General features: G+C 34.9%; 1 protein-coding gene across 1 annotated transcript in view; it reads left to right on the plus strand.

Moving 5' to 3' along the window:
* Positions 1-14,799, plus strand: part of RELN (reelin) — a 538,867-nt gene that overhangs the window by 256,258 nt on the left and 267,810 nt on the right. The window contains exons 7-8 of the mRNA XM_011985112.1: positions 7,210-7,306; positions 12,270-12,321. Of these exons, the coding sequence (XP_011840502.1) occupies positions 7,210-7,306; positions 12,270-12,321 (149 nt within the window). The remainder of the gene's footprint in view (positions 1-7,209; positions 7,307-12,269; positions 12,322-14,799) is intronic.

The raw sequence follows: 14,799 nt of genomic DNA on the forward strand, positions 1-14,799 counted from the left end.
CCACATTTACAAAGAGAATAGGATTTAAAAAATAATAAGCTTGATCTTTCATTTCTTGAAAATGATCATGTAAATTGCTCAGAAGTATAATGAAAATGTCCTCTTTATTATAAAACATTATCTATATTGTAAAATATGGTCAGAAGTTGAGTATTTGATTGTTGAGGTTTGAATGGAAGGTACAAAGAGTTCCGGTGTCTCGGAATAAGTCAGCTGACAGCCCAGCTACCAAATGGCTGGCAAGATCTCGTTTACTTTGATGAATTCATCAGTCCTTAATCTGGCCTTGCTTTGCAAGTTCACACCTCAGATTCTTGTTAGCACAAGCAGTGTGATCTGTACCTGGGGTTGCAGACACATTATCTTTGGGTCAGGAAATTACAAGAAACTTTTCTTTTCCTTTTTCATTTTTAAAGAACCTTTAAATAATCAGAACAAAAGTTAAAATTGTCTGAATATCTCCATTCGGAAATGCTGGTGAATGTGGCTCAGAAATGCAGGTTTATAGAATGTCAGATTGCTTCTCGTGGAGCTGATCATCAGACACTGACCCCTTCAGTGGCAATACATTATGGAGAGATAATATGATGTCCTTGGTCTTGAGGACAAATTACATGTATCTCAAATGAGAATTTGATGATAACTGATTGTCAGTGAGTTTCCAGGTGATTAACTTGCTTCAGCAGAGTACCTGACTACCGGCTGAGTGATTTCACTATGATCTAAAAAGAATGAGTCATGCCATTAGACTGCTCTTGAGAAAACAATATTTCAGTTATTTATTTACTGTTATCAGGATGATGTCACCACCAACATTCATAAATCTCTGGTTGTGCAAAGGAGCTCAATTTTCTCATTCATCCTCCTCCGCTTTCCTGCATCCTGAGAGCCCATCTGAGTCACTGCTCTGTGGGGACCCCAGACTACAAGGACATTTCACCTCATCTTCCTCTGTGCCCGATGAATGGTGGTTGAGCATATTTTCATGCCTAACAATTTCAAAATCAGGATTAAAAAGCCCAGTTATCTCTTCAGAAATATACTCTCTACTGTTCAAAGGTATCATCGCATGTAATTCTTTATCCTTCGGGAAAAAACAGTCACCTGAATAATAAATAGCAAAAAATAGATAACTAATACCAAAATAACAAGCTTGCAATTTGCCAAGGAGCTTGTTACAGTGGAAGACAAAACCCGGGTTCAAAGCATTTGTTTTTCTTTTATGTTTATGGTTTGATTCTAGTTTTTTTGGTCAGCAAGTACCAGTCTTTATATTTACTGATTCTTTTATAATTTTGTTAGTGAAAAAAGAGATAGTGTACATATGAAATAGATTGTGATGAATTATCTAAGAATATATATAGCCAAAGGGGTACTGAATTTGATTGTCATGTACTTCAGTCCAGTGAATTCACTCTTAATGTTTTTTATGAAGTAGTCCATTCATCTCTCTACTTTTTGTACTTTTTTATCAGCAAAAAAAATTATCCTATAAATGAAAAAACAGTTTTTAAGAAAAGTTATTGTAAATGTTCAAAATAAATGTTCACAGTAAAAATGACAAACATTCCTTGAAATGCACATTGTTTTTACAGAATTGGAATTTTTCCTTCACTAGCTGCATGAGGCAGAGTGGGAACAATACTGGACAAGAAATCAGGCAACCTGAATTCTAGTCCTGTTTCATCATCATAAGGGAGTGATGACATGCAGTGATATTTCAAGTCCCCTCTCACTTGATGATCTGTAAACTGAAGTAATAGATAAGCTTCATGTGGAACCTAAGCATGTGATAAATTGGTTCAGGGAAGGTTTAATAATTTCAAGCTTTCAAAGGTTTTTGAAGATTGCTAGTATTTCCCTTAAAATGTCTTTTAATCATATTGTTCATGGCAAAATATATTTTTGAGGTGGACAATCCATATGATACGCCAAGGTATCTGGCAGATTCTTATGTTCTGTTTTTCATATTGGGAAATATAAAAGGAGAAAAGCATTCTTAGATTAGAGAAACATTTAGTGTTACTTTTACTATTATGCAGAGAAACAATTCATTTATAATCCTTAGGCTGGGAGGTCACATTCGTTTTCAAATTGAACAACAGAAGTCTGTTTAACTGGGATTGTTGAAAACTTCCTTCTTCCCACAAATCTCTGAAGACTATGTTACCTAACTTTACAAAGCCCAACATTTTCCTGAGAGAATGAGAAAGTAGAAAACATTTAATTGTGAGGTTACAGATTTACATGTCAGCAATAAACAACAGCAGTTTTTGTTTTTGTCTTTATTTTTGTTTTACACTGAGCCTAAAGAAAATTGAACCACTCATTATCCAGCAAATCAAATCCTAGTTCTTAGGAACTCATAGAACTTTTCCATAAAGGAAGAGTAGAATTTCAGATTACTTGTGGTCTTCATAGGAACATTTTTGGGGGTTAAATACCTCACTCCACTCAACCAAGTTAAATTGTTAGACACAGAGGCATTCTGAGAAAGTGAGGAGGGTAGGACTGAAAGAGCAGTTATGCATTTAAGTATTGTTTCAAATTCTGGGGTGAGCCAGGAATTATTTTTCTTGGAATTTGAATGTTTATTTATATCCATAGGTTTTTAAAATTCACCTCATCTTTCTAGCAGGGGTCACTATTCTCTTCTTGGAAGCCATGACCACCAGTTGCCCTCTGTACTGTCTTGCCTGGTCTCCATCAGGATCATTGTGTTCATCATGAAATTATGATTTATCTTTCCCTTTATCATAATGGCATTCATATGTATAGTTGTACAATACTTAACTTTATTGGTAGAAAAAAATATTAGGAAGATCACCTTAATGGGCAGCACAGATTAGTTAAGAATATGCATAGAAAGGAACCCCACTACCAATAATCATGGAGAAGTAAATGGAGATACACTTGGATTGATACACACTGAAGGATTATGATGATGGTTAGAGCTTTCCAGAAACCAGACCACGGGCAATCTGGTTGTTCCCCAGGAATTCATTCTTGGACCTTTTCTCTTTTTACTTTGTATATCCTCCCTTATCCCCAGGCCCCTAAAGATAAGCACTCCCATGATTTCAACTAGATCCTAAACTGTCCTATCAGTCCCAATCGCCTTTCTCTGAAAGTTCAGCTGATCATCTCCAATTTTGAGTGTAACCAGAAAGCAGGCAGTTTCCAAGCCCTCTAATTCTCTAGAATTGTGTTGTCCAACATGGTAGATGCTAGTCACGGATGGCTGTGGAGCACTTGCAATGTGGCTAGTCTGAATTGAGATGTGCTGTAAGTATAGAATATACCCCACAATTTGAAGACAGTATTTAAAAATGTAAACACTGTAATTAATAATTTTTATATTACTTACATGTGAAAATATAATTTGAATATATTGAGTTAAATGAAACACTTTGTTAAAATTAATTCGTTTCTTTTTAATGCAGCCATTAGAAGTAGAAAATGACAAATGTGGCTTACATTAGGTTTTTATAGAGCGGTAGAGGGTGTCCACTTTGCTCCATCCCACCTTATTTCAAGGCACCATTGTATCTTACTTGAGTTACATTGGTAGCCCCCAGTCTTGTCTACCTCCAGTCCATAACTTGCTATAGTAATTTTTCTAAAAGGGATTTGCCACATGACTTTTGAAACAAAATAATTAGTTCTGCAATTGACTAGCTGTGTAACCTTGGACAGTAATTTAATATTTCTAAATCTCAGTTCTAGCCTTGTCTAAGTGGAGATAACAAATAGAAGGAGAGGATTTTGTATCAATTAATTGAGGCATTATTTGTAGAGCTTCTATCAGCACCTGTCACATGGTAAACAGCGCATGAAACCTTTGTGAGCTGGTTGCCACTTTCTGGCCACATCCTTTGCTGCCTTTCTGCATGGATCAACGTGGTTCCAGTCATACTGACCCACTGAACTAACAGTCCAGCTGTGTGTCATAATTTCTGCATTCCATGTGTCCTATCACACACTCATCTTTCTTCCTTGCTTGAGTAACTCCTATTTCTCATTCAGGACCAGTTCTGGGACCATCTCCTTTGGAGGCTTTCTCTTACTTCCCCAGTCTCTGCATTAGGTACCATTGCAACCAGTGTATGCTCCTGTTATGAGTGAAGAGCAATGACAAGTGTCACAGCTGTTGGAGTTAGCAAGTTGTAGGTCCAGATTACAAACTCTAGGTTCAAATTGCAACTTCACAACTGTGTGACCTTGAGCAAATGCCTAACTTCTCTGTAGCTAAATCTCCTCCTCAGTAAAATAAGACACTGATAACTGTCTTAGAGAGTAAGAGGCATTTGAGTATCTGATACGTCATAGAATGCAATAAATAGCTATCATTGCATTGATACCCTCTATTGTAACTCTTTGTTTACTTCTCTGCCTTTCCATTTGAAATGTAAGCTCCTGGAAGAAAATACAAGTGTTTCTTTTGTCCTTGTATCACTACAGCTTAGTGCAGTGCTTGTGAGCCCTCAACCTAAGTTTGTTAAAATCAAGAATGAATTAATAAATGATGAATGAATAAATAACACCATTGGCATCTAAGAGAGGGTTGAATTTGACCTCCTAGAGGGATGAACATTCAGGGTAAATTAAAATAATTTATGTTGACAAACCCAGTCAGACTGTGAGAAATTCAAGTAAAGGACATTTAAAAGACCTTGGCAGAAATCTGACAGATTTGTCCCATCAGTCGTTGATGAAGCTATTGTTTCTGGAGGTAGCAGCCACACAGTAGGTAATATCTGATCATTATAAATCTTTTAGTTTCTTCAGCAGGGTTACCAATGCCTTTTTCCATTTATTACAAATTTGTGGAGATATAAAGCACAATGAAGAAGAGAAGGGTCTAGAGGATTGTTGAGTTCAATGGGAAGAATAGCTGTATCTGTTTTCTTTTCTCTTGTGTTTATTGTTTTTTTTAAAACCCCTGCTATTCTACTACATAGAAGTGATTCTCCAAAGACATCAAACATCTGTCATCTAAGTACTGGTTCTCTAATTCCAGGCTGTAGGCCATTACTTTTATACAGTTATCCAGTTTCTAGCTGAATTCTGTTTAAGCAAAACTATGGAAGGAGGGGGCCTATAATACATATATTATATATAGATATTTTCTTGATATATAGTTGATTTGGAAACTGCTGAGCAATATTTATAGACAAAATAATTGCTATAGAAATTTAAGCAGCAGGCCTCAAATTTCACATCAACAATGACGCTTTTAGTTTAGAGTCACTGGAGACAAATTGCAGATAGCTATTGTGAGGTTTGAACATTCTTTTACCTTTTCCTCCATCAAACTTGATGTTTCTCTTAAGCCATTTCACAATGACTTGGAGGTCAAATAATCTTCATCTCTCACTAAAGTAAGAAGCCTACTATAAATTTAGTGCTACTTTGCTGTACTTTTATCACAATCACAAGAATTAGAAAAGTAGTAAGAAGTCATTCGCATAATACAGTCTCTATGGAAAAAAAAAACCCTCATGTAAGGTTCTGGAGTAGATGAAAATGGTGGAAATCCACGAGAAATTCTTAGCAATAATAATAGCTAACACTTACATCATGCTTACTATGTGCCAGGCACTGTTCTAAGTTATTTAGACCTCAGACCTTTAAAATGGTTATATTTATGAAGTTGTCTTATATTCATTTATTCATTCAACAAATATTTCAGGAATACAATGTTCTCAAAAGGAATATGCCCTAAATGATGAACAAGAGACAGGTTTATTGTCCTTACGAAGCTACTGTTGTGTCTCTTCTAATGTCTTGCTTCACAGTAACCAAGGGAAGATTTGAATCTCCTAAGAATTGTGATGCTATGAGATACTAACATTTCAAATTCTGTATCAAATTTGTTTATGTTTTTTCTAAAATATGTTAAAAACACTTGGCACTGTTGATCTTTTGTGTGGGAACGTGGCTCAAAAGATTAGAATAATAACATTTAATCAATGTGGTAAACATAGAGGAAGAACTCTGATTTCTTTGCCAAGTTTTGACATGCAGTGTTTCTCCCTCCTGGCTTTATGGGCTCCTTTCACACTTTTGTCTTCTTCCTATTTGGATGGGTGTTCTACTCCTTTTCTCTAAAATTAACAAACGGCTGAAAGGGCATAATACAATAATCTCCTAAACAAAGGGCATAGTGCCCTTTCTGCAATGTTTGGCACCTGGAATGTGAAAGTCTTTGAAAATGTTCTTTCTGCATGAAATACAGCTCTCATGTGGTTTGAGGTTCGGACAGGGGAAACATAGCTCTTTCTTTCTACATGTTAGGAATGTAATGATTATAGGTTGAAATGTCACAATGCAGAAAATTGTAAATGTTACTGTAAATATACAAGGTCAAATCCAGAATACACATACCTTGTGTATTCAATCTCTACTAGATAGAGATATGAATAAATTCATTTTTAAGATCCTGTCCTAAGATTTTAATAACCACTTCATTTTATAGTAATAAAGATAGGAGCTAATTACGTTATTTGCAAAGTTAGCATAATAGCTCAGTATCCAAAATTTGCTTGAATTAGAATTTGTGTGTATATCATACTAATACGTGGATTAAATACAATCTGATTTCATTGTTTTTAGCATGGTGGGATGTATACATGCAGATTTGTCTGAGGACAGTCATTTTAAACATTTACATTAACCATAACTCCAAAGAAAAATGTTTAAAATGCATAAAACACCTTTTAATTTCAGAGATACAAGTTTTTATGTAAGTAGATATTACTCTGCTTATTTTTAATACTTGCAAAGTCCTTGTATTGGGCATGTATATATTATATAATTATTGATTATAATATCATCTTTCATTAAGTGCCTGCTATGACATTGGTTCTGCACTCTGAGTTTTATATATGATCTCTCATTTCATCCTCACAATAACTATGTGGGATTTAGGTCAGTATTTTTATCCTCGTTTACAGGTGAGGGAACTGAAACTTTGGAAGGTTAAGTAACTTGCCCACCACTGTAAGTAACTGAAAGGATTGAGATTTATGTTCAAGTCTTTCTGGTTTCAGGTCTTCTTAACCTTATTATAATACAAAATACCCCTACTTTCCTCGAAATGGTGATTTGAGCTGACTAGCAATAACTGTTACATCTCTTCTTACCTGAGCAGTAAACCACATGTGCTACTTAGTTCTCAGACTGGAAATGTGTTCTGTGTTCCTGCAGGGTTGAATGTAACAACTGTGAGACTGGAGAACAGTGTGGTGCGATTATGCATGGCAATGCTGTCACCTTCTGTGAACCATATGGTCCACGAGAACTGGTAAGTATGTGCTATTTATGTACATTATTCCATTATAGTATTTACTGAGCTTTTTGCCAACAAAAGTTTTTCTTGTGCTCTTAAAGTTCAGATGAAAATTCGAATATGATTTATGAGTCCTTTTACAAATATCTTAAAATTGGGAGGGGCGATTCTATGGCCTATTTTCAGATGTAAAAATAAGTAATTCAATAATAAAATTGTCAGCATCAATGGATCTCATTAAATATGGAGCATCACTATGATTAGATGGCTTTTTAAAAATATGAGTATTTGCTATAATATAAATAATAAACAGTTTATGACCTTCTAAGTTCTCCTATAAAGCCATGCTCTTAAAATTGTCCTTATTTTCTCCTTACAAGTCAAAACTGTTAGATGTTCAGTTTTATCACGTTATTTTAAAACTTTGGTTCATAGCCACAGAAGAACCTGATGGATTCTTCTTTAAGTGAAAGAGCACACTGAATAAACCAGTTTTAAAAAATTTTTGATTCATGTCAAATTACTTAGAAGCAGATTATTTTCCTTTAGTTTAGATTGATTAGTAGCTTTTGCTTGCCAAATCGTATGTAAAATGAAACATGAGCATTCAAAAAGGAAAGAAGTGAAACTACTAGCCATCAGCATGCAGCTAATGAGTCTTTTTTGTTGTTGTTGAACAACAAAAGAACTTGGTAATTCTTTCTGGCATGAAGACTACTTTCATTTTACCTTCTTGAAAAACAATATAAAAGCAATTGTTATGTTATATCCTGTCTCAATTCCTTTGTGCCTAATACTCTTCTTGTACTATCTCTTATGCTTTACTTTTCTGCTTTGCAGCTTGGCTTTAATGCTTGTTCTTTTATTTCCCATATCTTCCTTTTCAGAGGGCTTCTAGTAATAGGTTGTATTTTTCACCCTTCTGTCACAATTGTGTTTAAAAATCATTAACTTTCAAAGAAAGACTGACTTCCAATGTAAATTGTTGCGGGGGGGTGCCAAGATGGGCAATTAAAAGAAGATTTAGTTATCAAAATGTGAAAGCCAATTAATTGTTGTAAGATGGTTCTATTTGATGCTGCTTAAATACCCCTTTCATGCCAACAGATACATTTAATTTATTAAAGATACAAGCTTCAGAGCATTGATGAATTAAGGAGTTTTTACTTGAAATTACAACACAAACAGAATTAATTGGATGCAAATTAAAATAATAGGTGCTCATAATTCAAGCCTCACAAGTGCTATAATATTCCTGCAGAGAAGTATGAGTCTAGTGGTGAAGTTTTCCTTGAAAAAATAGATTTGCTAGTACATTTTAGATAATATACCATGACAGAATTAATTATCTATAAACCTTACCAAATTTAATTTTTTTACTGTAGTTAATTGAGCTTTGACTAAATGCCTGTTTTAGAAGGTGTCTCATTTAGTAGTATTCCTGGAAGTGCTTGGCAAGTTATTTTTGTTGCCACTGGTGAATAGGAAATAAAAATATCTAAGAATATAATGCCAAAATTCATATTTTCATAGCATAAAACTGAAGTATTATTTAATCCTTTGTATGTTTAGTCCTGATTGTTTCACTATATCCCTGTTTATTTAGCATTAGAGTTGACATATTCAGTGGGCTAATTTTGAATTGTGTTTTATAATTAATGTGGGATTAGCCTTTCAACTAAAAAGGAAAATATTCAAAATAATTATCTTCATCTGGGAAATAAGAAAGCATGTAGTTTTTATATTTCCATTGTAAGTATTTTCCTAAGATGAATTTGTATGGTGAGATTCAAAGGGAATGAAATAAAACAGATTGAGAATGATGGAGATGATGTCCACATTTTATACTAACTTCTAATTTTTCATAATTTTTATACTGTATTGGTGTCCCCGAAGCAAAAATATATATTGTACCCAAGTTGTGTTTAGAGAAGACAGATCAATCAAATGAAAAGTGAGGAATTCAATTTTCAGTTAACATTATATTCAATATTTACTAAAATCCAAACATTTGCATGGTACTTTATGACTGAATCCAGTCAAAATTGTTGTGCATGAGAACTAATGAAAGTTATCAGCCCCGAAACATCACTTTTTAAACAATATTCCTTCTTATTGTTCATAAAACCCATTCTTACTGAAGTTGTAAGAAAAAGAACCACAAGCAAAGAACCTTAGTAGGCTAAGGCTTTATCTTTTAAAATGCTAAAAAGAGGATCTCCATTTTTGTGAATGTAGTTAAAAAGCCATTTCATTTCAGGAGAAGTTAGTCAGTGAGAGGTGGCAGCACCAGTTACCTGGACATAGCACAAGTTTTTGTTCCTTTTACTGCTGTGCCATGCACCCCTCACTGTGTTTTATTTAACCCAGTGAAGTCTCTGTATTTCAGGTGGTGACACTGAACTTTATTCATTTTGTTAGCATAAAATAAAGGTATAAAGGAATTCATTTACTCACTTCTTTAAAGGAAAAATATGCTCTCAGAATTTAAAATGAAATGAGTTATGAAGCCCTCCATTTTAAAAAAAGAAATTATTTACTAAATTATTACTATTATGTTTTAAGGCAGGGCTTCACTCTGGCACCCAGGCTGGTGTCCAGGTGCGCCATCATGGCTCACTGCACCCCTAACCTACTGAGCTCAGCTGATCCTATGGCCTCATCCTCCCACCTCAGACTCCTGCCTCAGCCTCCCGCCTCAGCCTCCCGCCTCCTGCCTCAGCCTCCCAAGGAGCTGGGACTACAGGCATGCACCACCACACCCAGCTAATTTTTTTTAATTGTTTGCAGAGATGAGGTCTCCCTATGTTGCCTAGGCTGTCTTGAACTCCTGGGCTCAAGCAATCCTACTGCCTTGGCTTCCTAAAGCGCTGCGATTACAGACATGAGCCTCCAGGCCAGGCCTATTTACTGAATTATTCTCACATATTTGGAAATGCATTTTAATTACAAGGGTGTGTTTGGACTAAAACAGTATCAAACCCAATAAAAAATTTTAGAGAAAAAGTGCAGAACGAACAGCTTTGGCCTACAGTGATTTCTTCTGATTCATTTAGTTATCATACTAATTTCCTGTAGTTTTGAGTGTATTTAATAATTTAAGAGAGATTTGGTAAGAAAAAAGTTATGTCTCAGACAGTCATAGTTAACCATATTATTTACCAAAAGCTCTTTAAAGGCACCTTTTGTTTCAGAATGTCAAATATAAAGGCTTAATAACTCACATTTGAACTCAAGATTAATAATTTGTAATACCTAATTATAAATACAGGTATAATTTGTATTTATAATACTCAAGTATAAATATAGGTGAATAGATTTCAGAATAGATTTCATAGGCAGTGCTTCTTTTTTCTTTCCCTCATCTCTCCTGTTCTTTCTTGTAGCTGATATTTTACTAATAAAATAAATGGGTAAAGGTAAAGAAATTAATCAACCAGTCCTAAGCTTCTGTGGTGAAAAAAATTAGAATCAGTGACTAATCAAAAGTCTAGGTTCACCCTCAGTTAGCACACATAATTTGAAATTTGGCGATATTTCACACAACTTGCTGTTCGCTAGCAGAGGTCACGGCTGTGGAACTTGATCAAGTAGGTGACACAAGCATCATTTATTACACCATCAGGATAAGTAAGACTCTTCAGTACATTTAATGCACTAGCAGTAGCTTTATAACCATATATTTAAAGCACACATTCAGTCACCTCTCCAAGTCATGATATAGATATTTTGATATTCACATGCATCCGATCTTTTAATGTTCACATCTCAATGGAATTCCAACAGAGCAAGAGGCTTGCTCGCTCATTTCCTACGGCTGTTCATGAATTGTATAGCACTTGACCCTTCTGCGATTGTGGACTCTATCCTATAAGGGGTAACAAAGTGCAGGGATATGTCTAAAGATGTTATTAAGACATATAAGAAGCCAAGTACAACAGAGACTCTGTCTCAAAAAAAACAAAACAACAACAAAAAAAGAAGCAAAAGTAAGACAACCTACTGCCTCTGCCACAGTGAAGAGTTATCTGCTTTCTATTGCATAGGGCGGAGTCATTGAAATGTCCAATATTGTAGTGTACAGAGTTTCAGAACCCAGCAAAATGAGAACCTTAATTCTCGTCTCATTTGAGCTAGTATGTGTCAAAGTTACTGCTCTGACCCATGAAAGGGTCAGATAAAAAAAAAGTTAAAGGATAAAAACAATGTTAAAATTAAAGAAGCACCATTCTTCTTTCAGAAGGGGGAAATTTTGCTTAAGCATGCTTCTTCGTGAAACTAAGGAAAAGTAGCAGAAACTTATCTGAAGACTATTTCTAGGTCCATAATTATATTTCTTTTCTTCATTTTTTGGGTAACAGTTTTATTGAGAAATAATCCACAGATTCTACATTTTTAAAGTGTTCAGTTCAAGGCTTCTGGTTTATTTACAAAGTTATGGAACCATTATTACAATCAATTTTAGACCATTTTATCACACCCCTCCACAAAGAAAGCCTATGACCTTTAGCTATTGTAGTTCTATTTCTTTTTCAAAATAATTTTATTCTGCTTATTTGTTCTTAATTTATCTCCCAATTTTTGTTTGGTAGCCTTTTGCTACATTCTCTTTGGGTCACAGATCTGTTGATATGGTAGGATGGAGGGGAGATGGTGGAATGAGTGGAGAGGAGCCTTGTTAAATGCCTTCACAAGATAACCTGCTGGATTCCACTAAAAACAGTTTATGAAAGGACATTGAGAAATATGCTATCCATTCCCAAGTCAGAATTTCACTTATTTATTCCCCACAGGGGAACAAGAAACAGATCTGTGTGTGGACACACTGATAAAATGAACTAACAACTGGATAAATGCAACTTCTGTTAATGGATTTCCTCTTTCCTCTTTTTTAACTCTTCCCCTCCCTGTACCCCTCCCAGCATCTTTCTCTTCTTTCTCCTATCTTGTCTTATTTTTATATATTCTTTTTCCCTAGATTACCACAGGCCTTAATACAACAACAGCTTCTGTCCTCCAATTTTCCATTGGTAAGTGTTTTTAGCAGTTATAATGATTTAACTTGGAAACGTTTGCTTTAAACATGGTGTGCAATCAGGATTATAATGCCAGATGCTTTCAGATTTAGAGAATAGTAAGTCTTAGTTTTGCAGTAAATAATCTACAACATTTTTAAAGTGAAATAAATATTTTTAAATGTTACATTCTGTTCTCACTTCTCTCCAGCAGGGAGTGGCATTAAAAATACTGCAGATAATTCAATAAATCTTAAGATGATTTACATATGTATTTTGCATACATTGGCTTATTCTATTACAGCAGGATTACCTTCCTGGTTGTGTTTTGCTCAGATTAAGATTGAAATATGTTCTATTTCCTGAGCTCTGGCTAACTGGTAGTGAGAGAGATAATTACTGGTAACCAAAAGAAACCAATTAAGGCTTCATGTTTGGCATGAATAATCTATGTTAAATTCAAACATAGATAATGAAAATAATGACTGTGTCTGGCAGTGTTTCTTTTAAGTGCTTTTGTTTTAGCGCTAAAAGTTCCTACCCAAAGTATTCAGTAAAATAGGGTGCCTTTTGATCGAGTGTTTGCAGTTTTGCTGTCTATTCTATTACCTTCCATTTTATTTTTCAAGGGTATGTATTTATAAATAACTGGTATACATTTACAAAGGAAATGTTCTAGGGGAAGAAAGATGCTGTGTTTTAATGGGGCTAGGTCCCATAAGAGCAAAACCCCCTCCTGGTCGTTCCCTGTGGCATGAGAATTGCAGATGTCCAGCAGCCATGCTGAGAACAGCATCCTCCAGTCGCTTCCATATCTTAGAAGGTTCGCCATTAGCGAAAGGACTGTTTCCCTCAGGAGCCTTCTATTCCAAATTGCAAGTCAGTGTTCTACAGCCAGGAGCCCACTGTGGTTGATTGTGCTGAAGAACAGTTTTCTTTAAGTCATGTATTTGTCACTTTTTCATCAGAGTGCCTTGTTTCAGCCTGTGTAGCAGGTACTATGTGAAATCACCTGGTTGCATTTTGGGTGTTCTTCTCCAGTTGACAGTATTACCTACAACAATTTACAGGCAGTTCAGAAGTCCATGTATGATCATAAGCTAAGTGTTAGGAAAAACAAAAATAATAGTTTTTTGATGAAAGAGTTTTCTTTGACTTATTAACGAGTGTATCCTAACTCTTCTGTAGCAAACACATAATGTTTTTATAATCAAAAGAATATTTTATTTTTAAAGAGTTGTGGTGCTACAAAAATCATTTTTTTAACTGTAGCATGACAGGCAACTTAGAGCCTCTTAATCAGAATAAATGTGTTTAGATTCATTATGCTGTTAATATATAAAAATATGCTGAATAATGGTTAATAATGTATCAGTATTCTGAGTACTTGTTCTTTTTGTTAAAGAAATGAACAGTAGTTTCAGATATTGTCTTTAAGCAATTAAAGAACACGAAAATCAATTTTAAAATACATGTCTCCTAATTCTAATATTATTCATACTTTATTCAAGGGAGGAGAGCTCCTATACTGATTAAATTATCCTTTATTAAAGGGGAAAAATTGCATTTTGGTGAATAGTATACTGGTAATATGGCATAGATTCTCTATTTCCTTGCCTTTCATTTGTACCAATTACAATAGAGTTGATGAAAAAGTACCAAGAAGAGGAGGTAATCAGAGAATGACGGGTTTATTACCTAAGACTCAAAACCCAGAGCAAGCACCAGGGCCAAGGTCTCAGGACTAGACACAAACATGGGACTTAGCAAGAACCCTTGGTCTTCCCACAAGCCAGAAGACTGTAGCCCGTCAGGCCAACGTATGTTATTTAAAGCACGGACTTGAATCCCGCTGGAAGACTGGAAGAGTAACAGAATTGGGGAATGAGAGAGAGAGAGAGTAAGGAGAAAATGAAGGAAGGGTGGAAGGAGGAAGGAAAGAGGGAGGAAGGAAATGAGAAAAAGAGATCTCAAGTTTATAACTAAAAATACATTTATAAATCTTTTCAGGTGGCTGTTTTAGAATCAAAAGTGAAATTTTAACATATCCTAGGAATGAAATGGAACATATTTAGTAAAAGAAATTGTAATTTATTGTTTATAAACTTCATTGGTGAATTTACTTACTACATTTTGAGAGTAAAAAATTGTGGGAAACCAAGAAGAGTTAGGATGGCAAAGAAACAATGTAGCAAACCATCTGTTGTATGGTGTATGGTGGTATGTGGTGAATACAGTATAACGGGCAGAACTTTCCAGAAATGTTTTTGTGTATCTCATTATCATTTATTTATATGGATGTTTATGAGGTATGAGGGTGTGACATCATTCTGTTTACTTGAGTGATATGAGAGCCAGATTGAGGAACACTCACAAATTCTAGAAATGCCGTAATTGTGTGTATCCATAGTAATCAGACACCAAAATAGAAATTAAAATGAATCCAACCAATCCAATAGCAACCATAATAGCCATTTTATTTATACTCAGTTG

Source organism: Mandrillus leucophaeus, unplaced genomic scaffold (genome assembly GCF_000951045.1).
Source record: "Mandrillus leucophaeus isolate KB7577 unplaced genomic scaffold, Mleu.le_1.0 Scaffold1068, whole genome shotgun sequence".
Lineage (NCBI taxonomy): Eukaryota > Metazoa > Chordata > Mammalia > Primates > Cercopithecidae > Mandrillus > Mandrillus leucophaeus.